Source organism: Taudactylus pleione, unplaced genomic scaffold, assembly GCF_031769625.1.
Source record: "Taudactylus pleione unplaced genomic scaffold, aTauple2 ptg000314l, whole genome shotgun sequence".
NCBI lineage: Eukaryota > Metazoa > Chordata > Amphibia > Anura > Myobatrachidae > Taudactylus > Taudactylus pleione.
In genome coordinates, this window is record NW_028284715.1 from 3,625,073 (window position 1) to 3,645,113 (window position 20,041).

The window sequence follows — 20,041 nt, forward strand, 5'->3', positions numbered from 1 at the left end:
GTATTTATTTTCTATATATATATATATTTATACATATATTTATAATTATATCACTATGACCTTATAGTACTTAAAATCCATTACAGGATTAGTAATTAGTCTTAAATCCACAAAGACGCTAATAGTGCTGTGGAAGACCAGAGGGGAGAAATGCGGATATATTTACATTTATTCTACATACCAGACCTAGCAGGAATAGAGCGCTATGTACATAGAGGAGGTTATGCCCTGTATTTGTATTCACATTCAGCATTAGCATGGTATAGATAGAATTTCTTCCCCTTTGTTACCATAGCAGTATATTTTCTTTTGAAGATATATATATATATATTTTTATTATTATTTATTTTTCTTCCAGGTAACTTAAATATTTTCAGATGCTATACATATAACTCAGACCTGGGCTACCAGCAGTTCTCAGCTTTTATTGAACTACAAGTTCCAGCAGTCAATGTGGAAATGGCTGGCAATGCTTAGTGGATATTGTAGTTTAAAGAGACCAAGAGCGACCGGTGGCCTAGCCCTGACACCTACATAAGCCATCCCATTTGGCTTGTATTGAGTCTCAAAAAAATAAGTTAAAGTGCTATAAGCAAACCCGTCGAATGAACACGTTTCTATAAGAACAGCTCTACTTTTTCAACATTAATTTACAAAATAATATACATGTTTATCAAACAGCTGAGTTTTCAGCACAAAAAAAAAAAAAAACTCACTGTCACGTTTAGAACAGCAATTTACTCGCGTAACACAGAATTCTAAGCTTTGTCATCGAAAGTGTTTTGCGGAGCAATTTATTGCACAAAGGCTTATTTCTCTACAAATCCGCTACCGAGAGAGTCTAGACTGTTTTATTTTTTTGTTATCCTCTGAGATCACAGGACTGTTTGCATATTCCACAAATAATACAAAGTTACAATATTGTCTACTTATCGTACGAGTCAACCGTTTTGTCAGATTGGATACTAAAAGAAAAAGTACAACATATATGCACTCGGTACAAAACTACATTACTTCCCCGCTGTATCCAGGAATTGTATTTTTTTTTTTTTTCTTTTTGGAGCATAAACTATAGTTGTGAACCAAAAACATTATTTGTTCAACCACCCTTGTTTTGTGTCCATTACAAGAAAAAAAATATATAATAAAAAAGGAATACAACAAAATAAAATACAACAACAAAAACTCCACTGTCAATTCCATAGATTAAGAGATTTTTTTTTAGGGAAGCCGTAAAACAATGCACCTTCGAGGTTGCAGTTTGTGACGGGAGGGTGCACAAGTTTGCGTATGATATGTGGACTTCTATGGGACTTCTCGTAGATTCGGATCGGTGACAGAAAAAGTGACAGAATTACAACATCCTTCGGGAACGTACAATTACGGCTCCACCCAATATTCATGTCTGAAAATAGATTTAGCTACCGAAAATAAAAAGAGGAACTATGCTCGAATATTAACAAAAATACAAATATATTAAAAAGGTATATATTAGTAAGCGGCAGTACACATTGAGTCTCTCTTTTCTGTACATATGGGGGGGGGGGGGGAGGATTTTGTGCTGTATGTACCACGTTATTTACTCAAACCCCCAAATTTCAATGTCTTGGACAATGAAATCCTCTTTCTTAGAAAGTGTAGGGTTTCCAAACGTTTTACATGAGTGACTTCTCCCATGGTAAAGATCTCCATCCAGCCACAGGGCAAACTCTCCCCTGCAGAAGAAAAAAAATATATATACATAGGTAAGAGAAGTATACTAGTAATTATAAAAGTTGTGTAATATGTATTAGTTTTGGAATAGAAAATAAGACTATAAACCACAAGTCGGACAATGCGTATCTACAAAGCACCTAATGAAATAAGAAAGATGGACAAGACAGTGGAGCATGGAGAGTTTCCAGGTGATGTCTACCTTCAGATGACTTTAACTAGGTCGTTTGTATCTGCCGTCCTGAAAGTAAGATTGCTTTATCTTTCCAATTTTTAGCCAAAATTTTTTTTCTTTTAGAAATAAATTTTATTATTTTTTATTAATAAGTTTCAGGAAAACTTTTAGCCATATATTTATATAAATCAAGCACATTTGTTTTTTTCCCTTCTCTAAGTCAACCTGGAATATATAATATAATTCTGCTGCACTGCCTGCGTTGGAAACAACATGAGAACAAAAAAGTCATAGTATGTCAAAGGTACGGAGGAAATAAAGAAATCCAGAAGATAAGACAAGTATTACAATCCAGTAAAGTTAAAATGATCTAAAGGATATATTCTTAAAGAAGAGTACAGGATGGGAACAGTGAGGGATCATATGCTGGGTACACCCTGGCAGATACTGTATATTGGCCGATCAATTGATTGGCCAATATATCGGGTGCCCGTCGGCCAGTGTGTACCAGTGATATGTCTGAACGTCGTGGCTCACATAAATATCGCGTCGGCTGTGCTGCACAGCAGATGCCCAATATATCTGCAGATATATTGGGGCAACTCGCTGTGTGTACGGGCGGTCAGCCGAACGCCCGTACACTTGCAGCGACGGGGAAGGGGACGCGACACGCCCCCGGCCAGAGGGACACGCCCTCTACAACACAGAACAGTGTGTATGAACAACCATCATCTGCAGACCCCACTATAGCAACAAGACTAGAGGCAGTTCTCCAGGACCATTTTTACAATTGCAAACGTAAACATTTTCATTGCAATAGAAAACACAGATTAATAGAACGCACAGGAATAGATTACATGATGCAATTCAGGAAAATAAATGGCAACGCTAGTTTATTGTAATAATACATACAACATGATCACTAGGTAACAAAAACAGAATTGGGGGGGTGCAGGTGATTCCTGGTGAGACTAACATCCCGAAAAACAATGAAGTACAGGTTGAGTCTCCCATATCCAAATATTCCGAAATACGAAATATTCCGAAATACGGAATATTTTTAGCATGACTGAGATAGTGAAAACCCTTGATTTTTGATGGTTCAATGCACACAAACTTTGTTTAAGGCACAAAATTATTAAAAATAACGTATAAAATGACCTATAGGCTGTGTGTATAAGGTATATATGATACATAAATTAATTTCATGTATTTACACAAACTTTGTTTGAGCCACAAAATTATTGAAAAACAAGAGATATGGTAAGAACTTACCTTTGTTATCTCTGTTTCTACGAAGTCCATAGGGTCCACAGGGTTGACCTTGGGGTATAGCTGGATCTGGATCCATGGGCACCACGCAGTTAAAGCTTTAGCTGCTCCCAGGATGCACTTGGGTCCGTCCTCCTCTATACCCCGCCCCCGGCCACAGCACCTCAGTTGGTAAGCAGCCAAGGCCGGAGGAGGAGACTAAACAGAGAGAAGGAAGACTGGAACACACAAGAAACCATACTCACAGAAATGGGAGACGGAAAACCGGTGACCAGCCACACTGCCCATTTGAAGCCAGGTGCGTCAGGGCGGGCGCCCTGTGGACCCTATGGACTTCGTAGAAACAGAGATAACAAAGGTAAGTTCTTACCATATCTCTTGTTTTCTACTTCAGGGTCCATAGGGGGTCCACAGGGTTGACCTTGGGGATGTCCCAAAGCAGTACAACTAAGGGCGGGGACGCTCCTGTGCTGAAAGGAGTACCCGGCGCCCAAAGGACGCATCCTGAGAGGCAAAGGTGTCAAACGCATAGAACCTCAAAAACGTTTGAATTGAAGACCAAGTGGCCGCCTTACACAGCTGAACAGCAGAAGCGCCACGTCTAGCAGCCCAAGAGGGACCCACAGAACGAGTGGAATGAGCCTTAACAGAAGCTGGCACAGGTAATCCCTCCTGTGCATAAGCCTCACAAATAACGGAACGAAGCCAACGGGCTAACGTTTGTTTGTTGGCAGGCCAACCCCTCTTGTGAAAACCAAAGAGGATAAACAAGGAATCAGACTTCCTAACCAAAGCCGTCCGGTCTACATAAATTCTAAGCGCCCGGACCACATCTAAGGAAGTCTCACCAGCTGAAAGATCAGGGGACTGAAAAGCTGGCACAACAAGTTCCTGATTAATATGGAACTTCGAGACCACTTTGGGCAAAAACTCAGGACGAGTGCGGAGCAACGCTCTGTCCTGGTGAAAAATCAGGAAAGGAGGGCGACAGGAAAGCGCCCCCAATTCAGACACCCTCCTGGCCGAAGCAATTGCCAGGAGAAAAACCGTCTTAAATGTCAGCCACTTGAGCTCCACCGCCTCAAGAGGCTCAAACGGAGGACCCTGCAGGACCCGTAGCACCACCGCCAAGTCCCAAGGAGCCACAGGAGGCACAAAGGGAGGCTGGATCCTGAGAACACCCTGGAAAAAGGTGTGAACGTCTGGTAGTATTGCAATCAGCCGTTGAAACCACGCGGACACATGAACCTTCAGAGATGCAAGTCGTAAGCCGAGATCCAATCCTGACTGAAGAAATTCCAAGATCCTAGAAACTCGGAACACCTGAGGATCATAATGTCTGGACTCACACCACTGAAAGTAAGTGTGCCACACTCTGTGATAAATCCGTGCTGAAGCAGGCTTGCGTGCCCTGAGCATGGTACCAATAACCGAACTGGAGAAGCCCCGAGACCTCAAGACGGCTGTCTCAAGAGCCACGCCGTCAAAGACAGCCGACCCAGATTCGGGTAAAGGCAGGGCCCCTGAGACAACAGGTCCCGACGCGGAGGAAGAAGGTACGGAGCGTCGATGGAGAGGCTCCTGAGATCGGAGTACCAAGGACGTCTGGGCCACGCCGGAGCTACCAGCACGAGCATGCCGCCGTCCTGCTTGAATTTCCGCAGAACCCGAGAAAGCAGGGATATCGGAGGAAACAGATACGCCAGGTGAAACGTCCATTTCACCGACAGCGCGTCCACCAGACTTGCACCTGCGTCTCTTGTCCTTGACCCGTAAACGGGCAACTTGTGATTGTGACGGGAGGCCATCAAGTCCAGCTCCGGCAGTCCCCACCTGTCCACGAGTAGCTGAAACACCTCTGGGTGAAGCGACCATTCCCCGGGATGCACGTCGTGACGGCTGAGGAAGTCCGCCTCCCAATTGAGGACTCCGGGGATGAAGACCGCCGAGATCGCTGGAATATGACCCTCCGCCCAAGTCAGGATACGAGACACCTCCGACATCGCTGCCTGACTGCGAGTTCCGCCTTGGTGATTGATATACGCCACCGTGGTGGCGTTGTCGGACTGCACCTGTACCGCCCTTCTGTGAACAGCGGGGCCGGACGACTGCAGGGCCCTGTATACTGCCCGCAGTTCCAGGATGTTGATGGGGAGAAGTGCTTCTTCCGCTGACCAACGACCCTGAAGCGACAAAGAGCCGGTCACTGCCCCCCAACCCCGGAGACTGGCATCCGTCGTGAGCAGGACCCAGTCCGGGATCCAAAATGGGCGCCCCTCGACCAGATGAGCTGTCTGAAGCCACCAAGCCAAAGATAGCCGAATGTCCGGAGACAACACCAGCACCTGAGAGCGGATCCGGTGAGGTAACCCGTTCCATTCTGATAGAATCAGCCCCTGCAGGGGCCGGGAATGGAACTGGGCAAATTCCACCATGTCGAATGTCGACACCATGGACCCCAGAACTCTCATAGCCGAATGGACCGACAGGCGGCAACGGCTCAGGCAACTGCGTATCCGCAGCTGTAGGGAGGCGACCTTCTCCGGAGTCAGGAAGATCCTTTGCTGACGCGAATCCAGCAGGGCTCCCAAATGAACCATCCGCTGTGATGGAATCAGGGAGGACTTTTTCCAATTTATCAACCACCCGTGTGCTTGCAGGCAAGCGATCGTCAGGTGGAGATGTTGAAGCAGTACCTCCGGAGAGCTCGCCAGCAACAGGAGGTCGTCCAGGTACGGCAGCAGCCGTACATTCTGGTTCCGAAGATGTGCGGCCATGACCGCCATAATCTTCGTGAACACCCTCGGTGCCGTGGAGAGACCAAAGGGTAGCGCCCGGAACTGATAGTGGTGTTGAAGGATAGCGAACCTCAGATACCGCTGGTGTGAAGATGCTATCGGAACATGGAGGTAGGCGTCCTGGATGTCCAGGGACACCATGTAATCCCCCGGTTCCATCGCCAGAATGATGGAACGTAACGTTTCCATCCTGAACTTGGGAACCCTGAGGAATTTGTTCAGAGACTTCAAGTTGAGGATAGGGCGATGAGAACCATTGGGTTTCTGCACCAGAAACAGAGACTAATAATACCCCGTCCCTCGTTGTGATAGAGGAACGGGAACAATGACCCCTGCTTTCAGCAAGGACTCTATAGCCTCCTGAACCTGTAACGCCTTGGTCTTGTCCTGAGAAGGACTTGTGCAGAAAAACTGGTGGGGTGGTCTGTGCCGAAAAGACAGGGCGTACCCCTGGGAGACCACTTCTCGAACCCAGGCATCCGTGGTGGTATTGTGCCAGCACTGGGCAAATAGAAGAAGTCGGCCTCCCACTCTAAGGTCCCCCAGAGGGAGGCCCGTCCCATCAGGCCGCAGGTTTATCTTCCTGCTTGGAAGAAGGGCGCCGAGCACTCCAGGCTTGCTTCTTGGGTTTAGAGGCCGTCTTACTCGCAGACTGTCTCGGGAAGGACTGACCTTTCGCCTTACCCTGAACCCGAAAGGAACGAAAAGCCGAACTCCGAACCTTAGCAGGCAGTGCCGCCGAAGGGAGGAAGGCCGACTTGGATTTAGCCAGGGTGTCCACTATTTTGTCCAAGTCCGGACCAAATAGTAATTCCCCATTGAAAGGTAAGGCCTCCAGACCTTTCTTTGAATCAGAGTCCGCTCTCCAGGACCGCAACCATAAGGATCGGCGGGCAGACACCGCTGCAGCCGATACCCTCGAGGTCAGCAGACTAGCATCTAAAGAAGCTTCTCCAATGTAAGAAGCAGCGTCCCTCATTTGTCCCAACAACGCCCGCTGGACATCCGGAGCGTCGTCCGGGAAGGTATCTTCCAATGCATTGGCCCACCCCTCAATGGCCTTGGCCACCCAGGAGATGGCCATGGACGGTCGGGCCACCGCCCCGGAGAGGGAGTAAATAGACTTTAAGCAAGTCTCAACTTTCCTGTCCGTGGGATCCTTCAGCGAGGATATCGACGGTAATGGTAAGGTGGCGCCCCGAGTTAAACGGGTGACATGGGAATCCACCGCCGGTGGAGTTTCCCATTTTTTACAATGTGCCTCAGGGAAGGGGTAATTAGAAGCCAACCGCTTCTGAGGAAGGAATCTCTTACTGGGCGCCTGCCAAGCTACCGCCATATGATCCGTCAACTGATCCGACAGGGGAAACACCGCAGAAGCCACCTTAGTTTTTTTGAAACTAGGAAACTTCGACTTAGGAACCGGTGCCTCATCCTCTATAAGAAGAATAGCTCGCACCGCCCTAACTAGTGCTCGCACATTAATGGACGACTTGGTATCCATTTCCTGGACCGAGGCGTCCGAGTCAGTGTCATCAGGGACCTCCCCATCATCTGAGGAACCCTCTGAGTCCGATACCTGAGCAGCCCGTGTCATGAGTGGGCGTTTTGAAATCCTAGAAGGCATGTCAGTCTGCAACATTGACTGAAAAGCCGAGGAAGCGGCCGCCAAATTTTGCACGGAGTTGGAGAGCACTTCCACCCAGGGTGGAGGAGTCACCATAGGGGCCTGAAAAGGTACCACAGGCTGCTGCGGCACAGGGGAAGCCTGTATATACATAGGCAACCCCGCATAGGGACCCACCGACTGAGACCCAGGAGGACTCCGCAATAACTGCGGGACACCCGGGGAATGGGGGATGGTCGGCTGGGGCAACGACCTAGTAGGGAGAGCAGTCGGGACCGACAGACGGTCCGCAATAGACACCAGCAATTGAGAAAACATCTCCCACGGTGGTTCCTGCGCCAGAGAAGGTCTGGATGGGCCAGGAGCCACCTGGCATCGACTACACAGGCCATCCTGTGACAAATCCTCCCTATCTACTCCTGCAGAACAGCGTCCGCAGGAGGCCAACACCGGAGCCACTGAGCGCTCAACCTCCTCGTCTGACATGACAGAATATATTATATATCTGGCACCAGGGTAGAAGTAAAACGCACTCACCGGTGTGCTGAACAACAGCCCACAATATGGCACTGAGTAGCACACAACTGTATGTGACGGACCTCACAAATACGTGATCTATATAAGTGAGGTCAGTAGAAACGCCCCTCCCCCACACACCTGTAGGGCTTGTAGGAGAAGTAAAGGGATAGGTATAAGCTGACAGTAAGTAGAAAATAAGCACAGACAGGCAGCACTAGCAAAAGTCACATACCATGCAGGAAGATATACTCACTGCACCTTTACACTACAATCAACCTGCCCAGATTCAGTGTCTGGGAGGGCTATAGTGCTGTGTACGCTGTCCTTAATCAGGGGAGAGGTACACAGGGGGACCGGTCCGCGTGCTCCCTGAAGATCTGCGCTGCCACTGAGAAAATGGCTGCTGGAGACCTCAGAGGAGGAGTGGCCGAGGAATCTGCAGCTCAGCGACGCCAGACTCCGTGCTGAAAGGCGCGCTGAGCTCAGGGGAGGAGCCGCTGACAGGGAAGGCTTCCTCCCCTGGCTAGCATATTAACCCCAGGGCTTGCCGGCATCCCGCTTGTCATATATCCCTGGTGGTCTAGTGGTCCCACGGGTTATTCCTCCTCAGAGGGGGAGCCCGCCGCCACCGCTAGCGGCCCCCGGTCTGTCCCCTAGGACCGGGGGCAAAGGACTGCATCTGCAGGCAAAACCCGCGAGCCGCCGCTAATCGGCGACTCGCGGCTTACCTTGTCCCCGGCGACTCCGGCAGCAGTCCAGGGAGGGACCCAGAGTCCGGCTAGTGCGGACTCTGGCCTCCCGCCGCGATCCCCAGTGCAGTACTGGCGTCGCGGCGCCAGCGGGGAAGGAGAGCGGCAGCGTGGGCGTCTGCATAGACAGCCCGTTGCTGCCACACTAGAGCCTCTGTTTTAAAATAAAAATCTAACAGGCTCTTTTTTTTTAAAATAAAAATAGAAAGCTTTTGGGGGCTGCTCCTGCAGCCCCCCTGCGCAGGTGACCCGACTCCGGCCGGGCACCAACTCAAACTGAGGTGCTGTGGCCGGGGGCGGGGTATAGAGGAGGACGGACCCAAGTGCATCCTGGGAGCAGCTAAAGCTTTAACTGCGTGGTGCCCATGGATCCAGATCCAGCTATACCCCAAGGTCAACCCTGTGGACCCCCTATGGACCCTGAAGTAGAAATATTGTATAAAATTACCTTCAGGCTGTGCGTATAAGGTGTATATAAAATCATAAATGCATTCTGTGTTTAGATTTGGACCGTATACCTAAGACATTTCAATATGGTATGCAATTATTCCAAAATACGGAATATTCCGAAGTCCAAAATACCTCTGGTCCCAAGCATTTTGGATATGGGAGACTCAACCTGTATCTTATTCTCTTATTCCTATCAAAAGGCACAAAAGTATACAGCACCACCTATGGGCTATAGGTAGGTACTACATTGCCTCAATTAATGTATTACTCCAACACTATTGAAGAATGGCATGTTTCAAGAGAACGCCATTGAAACAACAGGAAGAGTAACAGCAAATTAATGTTTTCCACCATTTACTTTTCAATATCTAAGGTTTGGAAAACAGTCCTTACAAAGGGTCTGTTTCCAAGTCGGACAGAGCAGCGATGTCGGACGCAGTTGAGTAATGTTTTCCATCGGAGTTGCACCGCGCATGCATCTACATTTCGCACGTACAGAGTCGCAGTATAAATGAAGGTGCACGGGAGCAGAAATGTAAGTTCCTCTGCAATGACTGGGAGATAACAGGCGGTGGCTTAACACACGCACGATGATGTTGTATCTTATGGGAGAGTCAGAGGCATATTGCGGACAGTGGTTTTAGTACACAGATGCTCCACCGCTCCCATAGGAGGCCATATTAGGATGGAGGAACTGCACTTGTCATGGGGTTGGAGCAGATTAGCGGTATTTCAGCATATACGGCCGCTGACAGCCGGCGTCTGGGTGCGTGCACAGTCGGACGCGCGGCTGTACACCAGGGAAGGGCTTTGTAGTGGCATTAGCATAGAGTCGCAGACGCAACTGCGTCAGAAGACACAAGGACGGTCACCGCTGCTTCAGCCCAAAACAGTCCTATCAGTAAGAAAAAGGTCAAACTTGGAAAATGAAGCAGAGAGATCTGCACCACAGGTTAACTAATAAAACCTGTACCTGAATGCCTTACATTCTCTATTACACTTCCCGTTCTAATATGGAACAACAACAACAAACTACAAACCTACATTAGTACAAACTGATCATTCCAAAACAAAATGCACAACCCTGATAGCCTAATACATTATTCATGACCTCACAGCCACCATAAACACAATGCGTGATGTAACAAGATATATCCTCAGCAAAAAAGTTCCTAAACCGAGCTCTTAAAATGTATTATTTGCCTACTTTGTCACCGTGCTACAATGGCATCTCGATTAGAATGCCAATTCTTGCCTATACTTTAAGGCGGCAGTACAAAGAGGGAACAAAACATTGTATAAATGGAATGGAACAAAACAAACATTTGCTTGTTCCCACTACAGAATACTTCTCTTAGTACACATGCATCTTGGTCTACAGTAGGTACTGTAGTTGGAATTTCTTACACTTAATAAAAAGTAAATATATAATTTACCCTCCTCCACCAAAAGCTAGCGAGTCCATATCTCCTTTAATAAAGAACATGTTATCGCCTGTCCATTTAAAGACCTAGAGAGAGACAGAAAAAAAAAGGCTTATTCATAAAAAGAGGTGAAATCTCCTCCCCCCAACGTAAAACATACATTTATACAGTCTGAGAGCCATTGATGCTCAGCTCATGTGATTATTTATCAGCTCTGTAATTATTATACTTAGAAAAGGCTTTAATTTAAAAGTAACGTTGTACAAAGAACAACTATAGTATTGTAACGGTTATTAAGTTCGGGCAGGAAAGAGGAAGCAGGAAATGTTTTCAAAAAACTCTGCTTGATTATTATCAGTGAGATACACTTTAGACATTTCCTGCGCACACTTCTGTATAGATATTCAACAAATATGGCAAACCAAATGGGAGAAAACGAAAAGAAAAACACACGAAAACCAATGGGTTGTGGCTCAGTGTAAAAGGGTCCTTGAAAAAATTACCCAGGCCCAGTGAGCCGGCAATCCAACCCAGGTAAGGTTAGACCCAGGTTACCGGGCACTGTAAGCGTATGACTCTTGTCATCTGACCCGAGTCCCGTTTACAGCATAGAAACAGACGGCTCACAGGCGCTTGGAGATTAGGTCACCTCCAAGCACTGGCAGAAAACGTAACACTGCACCCATTTGCAGTGTAAATGGGAATAACCCGGATCGAAGCCGCAATGTGAACGCGGTCTGTCCCGGGTTGGAACAGTGTTCCAAATTCCGGGTTAGACCAGGGATTTTGGTGTAAAAGGAGTCTAAGCAGCTTCCTAACTGACTGGCTTGGATTCGGAAATCAGGCTACACTGCCCTTATGAACGAGCTTTATACTGTCGCCCACAGAGCGGTTTTGTAAAGGGAAAAGGAAATAAAAGATGGCAACCTGGACAAATCAGCTTCTTGTTACAAAAAAAATAAATAAATTTCCTAATAAATCCAATTGTAAAGCGCAATGGAATATATGTGGCGCTAAATAAAACTGTTAATAAATAAATTAATATACAAGGAAACTATTTCTTTGCTTGTCTTTTTATGTAAGTAAGCAGAACAACTAAAGAAACAGTATGCTAAATTGAGATGAATAAATGGGCGTGTGGATTAAAACCACATGGTGATAGAAAATGACAGGTAATATGAAGCAACACTTTCTTTTTTTATATAAGTGACTGCTACCCCTAAATGAGCTGTGATTAAGACTTAAATTTACACAGGTTGTAATCACCAAGTCCAATCATGGCTGATTAGGAGCTTCATGATGAAGCCATATTCTTCCCAAACAGCTCGTCAATAAGATTATGTTTATGCAGCCAGCAGATAATAGTGATAGATGAGCAGCACAGAGAGGATAACATTGCTGAAACCTGGAAAGGAGTAATACACCTTTTCCTGATTATTGCGAAGCTCAACGGTCACTAGTTGTAGAGAACTATAAATGTATGTATGTATGTATGTATGTATGTATGTATGTATGTATGTATGTATAAATACACACAAAGGGCTCAATCCTATGGAGGTGCGAGTTGGGTTCTGCAAGCCGGTCACACTTCGAATAACATTTGCAATAAGATTCCAAACTCGCATCGATTTTTCAGAGGAAATCTTCATTTTTATTTTGTGCGCAGTCTTTATTTTAAAGAAAACAATGGTAGGACACAGTGCAGAAGCGGTTGCACACCCCTCTCAACGAGTAACAATGCACTTGTGGGTTTAAATAGCATAATCAGGACAATAGAGAAACGTCAGTTTTCATGTGAATTTCTCTAAAGAGCTCAATAACAGGTTATATGATGTGGGACAGGTATGTGGAGGGGTAAATGATGTGGGACAGGTATGTGGAGGTGTAAATGATGTGGGACAGGTATGTGGAGATGTAAATGATGTGGGACAGGTATGTGGAGATGTAAATGATGTGGGACAGGTATGTAGAGGTGTAAATGATGTGGGACAGGTATGTAGAGGTGTAAATGATGTGGGACAGGTATGTAGAGGTGTAAATGATGTGGGACAGGTATGTGGAGATGTAAATGATGTGGGACAGGTATGTGGAGGGGTAAATGATGTGGGACAGGTATGTGGAGGTGTAAATGATGTAGGACAGGTATGTGGAGATGTAAATGATGTGGGACAGGTATGTAGAGGTGTAAATGATGTGGGACAGGTATGTAGAGGTGTAAATGATGTGGGACAGGTATGTGGAGATGTAAATGATGTGGGACAGGTATGTGGAGGGGTAAATGATGTGGGACAGGTATGTGGAGGGGTAAATGATGTGGGACAGGTATGTGGAGGTGTAAATGATGTAGGACAGGTATGTAGAGGTGTAAATGATGTGGGACAGGTATGTAGAGGTGTAAATGATGTGGGACAGGTATGTGGAGATGTAAATGATGTGGGACAGGTATGTGGAGATGTAAATGATGTGGGACAGGTATGTAGAGGTGTAAATGATGTGGGACAGGTATGTAGAGGTGTAAATGATGTGGGACAGGTATGTAGAGGTGTAAATGATGTGGGACAGGTATGTAGAGGTGTAAATGATGTGGGACAGGTATGTGGAGATGTAAGTGACGTGGGACAGGTATGTGGAGGTGTAAATGATGTAGGACAGGTATGTAGAGGTGTAAATGATGTGGGACAGGTATGTGGAGATGTAAATGATGTGGGACAGGTATGTAGAGGTGTAAATGATGTGGGACAGGTATGTGGAGATGTAAATGATGTGGGACAGGTATGTGGAGGGGTAAATGATGTAGGACAGGTATGTAGAGGTGTAAATGATGTAGGACAGGTATGTGGAGGTGTAAGTGATGTGGGACAGGTATGTGGAGGTGTAAATGATGTGGGACAGGTATGTGGAGGTGTAAGTGATGTGGGACAGGTATGTGGAGGTGTAAGTGATGTGGGACAGGTATGTGGAGGTGTAAGTGATGTGGGACAGGTATGTGGAGGTGTAAGTGATGTGGGACAGGTATGTGGAGGTGTAAGTGATGTGGGACAGGTATGTGGAGGTGTAAGTGATGTGGGACAGGTATGTGGAGGTGTAAGTGATGTGGGACAGGTATGTGGAGGTGTAAGTGATGTGGGACAGGTATGTGGAGGTGTAAATGATGTGGGACAGGTATGTGGAGGTGTAAATGATGTGGGACAGGTATGTGGAGGTGTAAATGATGTGGGACAGGTATGTGGAGGTGTAAATGATGTAGGACAGGTATGTGGAGGTGTAAATGATGTGGGACAGGCATGTGGAGGTGTAAGTGATGTGGGACAGGTATGTGGAGGTGTAAATGATGTAGGACAGGTATGTGGAGGTGTAAGTGATGTGGGACAGGTATGTGGATGTGTAAATGATGTGGGACAGGCATGTGGATGTGTAAATGATGTGGGACAGGTTTATGGAGGTGTAAATGATGTGGGACAGGTATGTGGAGGTGTTGTACTGATGGGAGAGGTGTTTTTGAATGTGCAGATGAAAGGTGTGTTTATTCCAACTTTTTATAAAAACACTGAAACATTACTCTATCCAGCACTTTGGAGTACAGAAATAGGTCTGCAGACTTTTATTTGCTGCCAGACACTTGCTTGCTATAATTTTTTCACCCATTATGAAAAAAGTGCAAAAATCAACAATTTTACCCTTTTAAGAACCTCCAGCACTTTCCTTATGGCCACTAACAGCCTTCTATATGGTCCTGCTATTTCACTTGTCACTTTTTCGGGATCCAGGATAGTTTCCCCACTTTTTCTTGCCCTTCTCCCAGGTCGCATTTCGTAGAAAAGTCGCACAACCTCGTTGCGAGTCTTGCAAATTGCATTTTTTTTTTTATTGGATATTGCATGTCTCGGGTGCACATGTATAGTAGTTTCATAAAACAAACTCGCATTTATAAACGCACACCTAATAGGACCGAGCCCAAAGTACTGTATACAGGTTGGGCACACACTGATGTAGGAGACCTTAATGATCGCATACACTTCTTATCTGAGCAGGCTGAGATTATATATATATATATATATATATATATATACATACATACATATATACATGAATCATCTAAACTGAAAAAAAGAGGGCAGGCGACATCTTACTCCATGGTTAATATTTATCCCAGAATAAGAATTCAGAGCTGCTCGCAAGCGGCCCGATGTTAATGAACTGCACATGCCCCGTGTGCGCGAGCTCCGCTGAGCGACTGAAGGTCAGTCGCTACGGGGCGCAACAAGCCGGGGCAGCTGTCGATGTTGATTGACAGCTCGCCCCGTTTTGTGGGCAGGTATGGGGGGGGGGCGGCTGCACAAACGCAGGCGTTCTCTTAGGAACGCCTGGCGTTTGTAGGGCGAACTAACTGACATTACTGATCTCAGCAGAGGACTTCATGATCTATTAGAGCAGGAAATCCACTCGGCCTTGCAGCAGCTAGACCCTACCCCAGGGTCTCGTCGCAAGGCCAATGGTTGCGATTATCACGACGGTCTCCTGGCCGGAGAAAAACTAAACAAACATATGCCCACATTCTCAGCGAGCGGCCGCCAGCGGCTCTGAATCCTGGCCTTCAGACAGTTACCTGGGAGCTTTAAGATTAGAACTTCAATTAATACAGCTGAAGCTTATTATCAGAAGAACGTCAGTATATGTTTTTTATTACTACTATACTTTTTGCTCTGCTAAATTTTCTGTCCTATTATCCAGCATCCTGGCTGCCAGCAATGGCGTGTGCACCGATTTCCATCTTTTACATTATACATGTTAATACAGGGGACTATGTACTAAGCTTAAAGAGATAAAGTACCAATCAAATCAGCTCCTAACTATCATTTTGCAAACACAGCCTGTAAAGTTATAGTTAGGAGCCGATTGGTTAGTACCTTATCGCCATCCACTTTCTCTCTCCCCAAGGCTTAGTACATAGACCCCTACATCTCGATGTTGTATTACCAAAATACTGGATCTACATAAAACTTGTTTGATATATATTTTTGAAACTGATAAAAATTCTGAGATATTATTTTATTTAATAAAATGAATTATCTAATGAATTGGCAGCGATGTTACCCCAAAGTCTTCCCTGAAATATCACAATGTAATCTCTGAGGTTGAGCTGCAGAAGTCTCACTTGTCCTCTTTAGAAGTTTTGATCATTCTCCTCAAAGACAGTAAACTTACTTCAAAGTCAGGGCAAAATGTAAACAGGAAGGTTTCCCCGGTGCCATAAAAACCATCGCTCACTTTAAATGGTTCAGATGCTAATGCCCCAAAAATCTGCAAGAAAAACATTAAGTATTAAACAGGACCATCCACTGGCCGGTGTCCTCATGACTCCATATAGTGACCTATAATATCCCTATAACTTACAGTAGGGAGTAGCATTTAATAAAACCAGTCCTTTTATTAGATGAACAGGACTGGTTCTGTTATTAGATATGGAATGCCAGCCAACGAGTGAAGTTACATAGACCACAATGTGACGGTAAAATATATACATGAACGGAAGAAGTTCTATATATTTTTAATTCCGCCTATCTGAAGTGCGCCTACCCCGCGTGCTATAAGCGCTTACTAATAGGAGGTGACTTCTGAAAGTCACAATCCAGGAAATGACACCAGCGGGAATCACCTGTGCATCACTGTCTTTGATTACCAGGAGTACTGGTGTGTCCAGCCCCAGCATTGTCCTGTACAGTGTCTTCAGACTCATGCCGTGCTTTGCAGTACTGTAGACAAGTGTCCATGGGTAGCCGATTGTCCTAGGTGGTAGGTGCTTTGTGAGCTGTTGGAACAGATACACAATACAGATTTATATAGATTACATTCTCATTTGCAGCAAAGAGGAAACAAAACATATTGTAAAAATAAACCAAAAACACTAACTTTGAAAAGGAATTGAAATATTTTTTAAAAAAAGAACACTTTTTTTTCTTCCTGTAATGGGTGGGTGGGGGGCTGTAGGGTTATGGAGTTATTCATAGCTATCCAACCAGGTGCCATCTATCACATCAAACGGCACATCAGATACAGTATAGATACTTTCCTACCCAGCGCGTTTCAGCAACTGTACTATGCATAGGCCTCTGGGAGGGAGTCCCACCAGTATGCTAAAGGTAAAGAGCGTGGAAAAGAGCGTGGAAAAGACCAAAGCAAGCGGGTGAGAGTTACGAATAAAAAGTGTAAAGTACATACAATAAGTTTCTGATGAGCGTAATCTAGTAGCACAGACTGTGCCCTTTCTCTTAGCCCAGTGTATCAAGACACATCTATGAGCCACAAGAAATATTCAGGAGGACAAAAAAATGGGGAAGGTGAATAAGGGCGAGGAATAGGGGTAGATAGGGGAGGAATATGGTGAGATGGGGAGGGTAATGGGAAGATGAATAGGAGGGAGGAATAGGGGAAGAGGGGAGGAATACAGTGAGATGGGGATGGTAATGGGAAGATGAATAGTAGGGAGGAATAGGGAGAGAGGAGAGGAATACAGTGAGATGGGGAGGGTAATGGGAAGATGAATAGGGAGAGAGGGGAGGAATACGGTGACATGGGGAGTAATGGGAAGAGGAGAAGGAGGGAGGAATGGGGGAGAGGGGAGGAATACAGTGAGATGGGGGGGTAATGGGAAGATGAATAGGAGGGAGTAATAGGGAGAGAGGTGAGGAATACAGTGAGATGGGGGTAATGGGAAGATGAATAGGAGGGAGGAATAGGGGGAGAGGGGAGGAATACAGTGAGATGGGGGGGTAATGGGAAGATGAATATGAGGGAGGAATAGGGGGAGAGGGGAGGAATACAGTGAGATGGGGGGGTAATGGGAAGATGAATATGAGGGAGGAATAGGGGGAGAGGGGAGGAATAGGGGAGGGTAATCGGAAGATGAATATGAGGGAGGAATAGGGGGAGAGGGGAGGAATACAGTGAGATGGGGGGGTAATGGGAAGATGAATATGAGGGAGGAATAGGGGGAGAGGGGAGGAATAGGGGAGGGTAATCGGAAGATGAAAATGAGGGAGGAATACAGTGACATGGGGGTAATGGGAAGATGAATATGAGGGAGGAATACAGTGAGATGGGGAGGGTAATGGGAAGATGAATAGGAGGGAGGAATAGGGGGAGAGGAGAGGAATACAGTGAGATGGGGGGGGGTAATGGGAAGATGAATAGGAGGGAGGAATAGGGGGAGAGGGGAGGAATACAGTGAGATGGGGGGGTAATGGGAAGAGGAGTAGGAGGGAGGAATAGGGGGAGAGGGGAGGAATACAGTGAGATGGGGGGGTAACGGGAAGATGAATATGAGGGAGGAATAGGGGGAGAGGGGAGGAATACAGTGAGACGGGGGGTAATGGGAAGATGAATAGGAGGGAGGAATAGGGGGAGAGGGGAGGAATACAGTGAGATGGGGAGGGTAATGGGAAGATGAATATGAGGGAGGAATAGGGGGAGAGGGGAGGAATACGGTGAGATGGGGAGGGTAATGGGAAGGTGAATAAGGGGGAGGAATAGGGGAAGAGGGGAGGAATACAGTGAGATGGGGAGGGTAATGGGAAGAGGAGTAGGAGGGAGGAATAGGGGAAGAGGGGAGGAATACAGTGAGATGGGGAGGGTAATGGGAAGATGAATAGGAGGGAGGGATAGGGGGAGAGGGGAGGAATACGGTGAGATGGGGAGGGTAATGGGAAGATGAATAGGAGGGAGGAATAGGGGGAGAGGGGAGGAATACAGTGAGATGGGTAGGGTAATGGGAAGAGGAGAGGAATACAGTGAGATGGGGAGGGTAATCGGAAGATGAATATGAGGGAGGAATACAGTGACATGGGGAGTAATGGGAAGAGGAGAAGGAGGGAGGAATGGGGGAGAGGGGAGGAATACAGTGAGATGGGGGGGTAATGGGAAGATGAATAGGAGGGAGTAATAGGGAGAGAGGTGAGGAATACAGTGAGATGGGGGTAATGGGAAGATGAATAGGAGGGAGGAATAGGGGGAGAGGGGAGGAATACAGTGAGATGGGGGGGTAATGGGAAGATGAATATGAGGGAGGAATAGGGGGAGAGGGGAGGAATACAGTGAGATGGGGGGGTAATGGGAAGATGAATATGAGGGAGGAATAGGGGGAGAGGGGAGGAATAGGGGAGGGTAATCGGAAGATGAATATGAGGGAGGAATAGGGGGAGAGGGGAGGAATACAGTGAGATGGGGGGGTAATGGGAAGATGAATATGAGGGAGGAATAGGGGGAGAGGGGAGGAATAGGGGAGGGTAATCGGAAGATGAAAATGAGGGAGGAATACAGTGACATGGGGGTAATGGGAAGATGAATATGAGGGAGGAATACAGTGAGATGGGGAGGGTAATGGGAAGATGAATAGGAGGGAGGAATAGGGGGAGAGGAGAGGAATACAGTGAGATGGGGGGGGTAATGGGAAGATGAATAGGAGGGAGGAATAGGGGGAGAGGGGAGGAATACAGTGAGATGGGGGGGTAATGGGAAGAGGAGTAGGAGGGAGGAATAGGGGGAGAGGGGAGGAATACAGTGAGATGGGGGGGTAACGGGAAGATGAATATGAGGGAGGAATAGGGGGAGAGGGGAGGAATACAGTGAGACGGGGGGTAATGGGAAGATGAATAGGAGGGAGGAATAGGGGGAGAGGGGAGGAATACAGTGAGATGGGGAGGGTAATGGGAAGATGAATATGAGGGAGGAATAGGGGGAGAGGGGAGGAATACGGTGAGATGGGGAGGGTAATGGGAAGGTGAATAAGGGGGAGGAATAGGGGAAGAGGGGAGGAATACAGTGAGATGGGGAGGGTAATGGGAAGAGGAGTAGGAGGGAGGAATAGGGGAAGAGGGGAGGAATACAGTGAGATGGGGAGGGTAATGGGAAGATGAATAGGAGGGAGGGATAGGGGGAGAGGGGAGGAATACGGTGAGATGGGGAGGGTAATGGGAAGATGAATAGGAGGGAGGAATAGGGGGAGAGGGGAGGAATACAGTGAGATGGGTAGGGTAATGGGAAGAGGAGAGGAATACAGTGAGATGGGGAGGGTAATCGGAAGATGAATATGAGGGAGGAATACAGTGACATGGGCGTAATGGGAAGGGGAGTAGGAGGGAGGAATAGGGAGGGGAGGAATAGGGGAGATGGGGAGGGTAATCGTAAGATGAATATGAGGGAGGAATACAGTGACATGGGCGTAATGGGAAGATGAATAGGAGGAAGGAATAGGGAGAGAGGGGAGGAATAGGAGGAGATGGTTGAGGGAGATTGGAATGTGAACAGGAGGGGGGGAT

At 46.7% G+C, this 20,041-nt stretch overlaps 1 protein-coding gene across 6 annotated transcripts in view; it reads right to left on the bottom strand.

Moving 5' to 3' along the window:
- Positions 1-20,041, bottom strand: part of OXR1 (oxidation resistance 1) — a 610,641-nt gene continuing 590,600 nt past the window's right edge. For all 6 annotated transcript variants that reach the window (XM_088442635.1, XM_088442636.1, XM_088442641.1 and 3 more), the window contains 4 exons: positions 16,384-16,536; positions 15,933-16,028; positions 10,740-10,813; positions 1-1,715 (listed from right to left, as the gene is read on the bottom strand). In XM_088442635.1, coding sequence (XP_088298761.1) covers positions 1,580-1,715; positions 10,740-10,813; positions 15,933-16,028; positions 16,384-16,536 — 459 coding nt within the window. In that variant the 3' untranslated portion in view covers positions 1-1,579. The remainder of the gene's footprint in view (positions 1,716-10,739; positions 10,814-15,932; positions 16,029-16,383; positions 16,537-20,041) is intronic.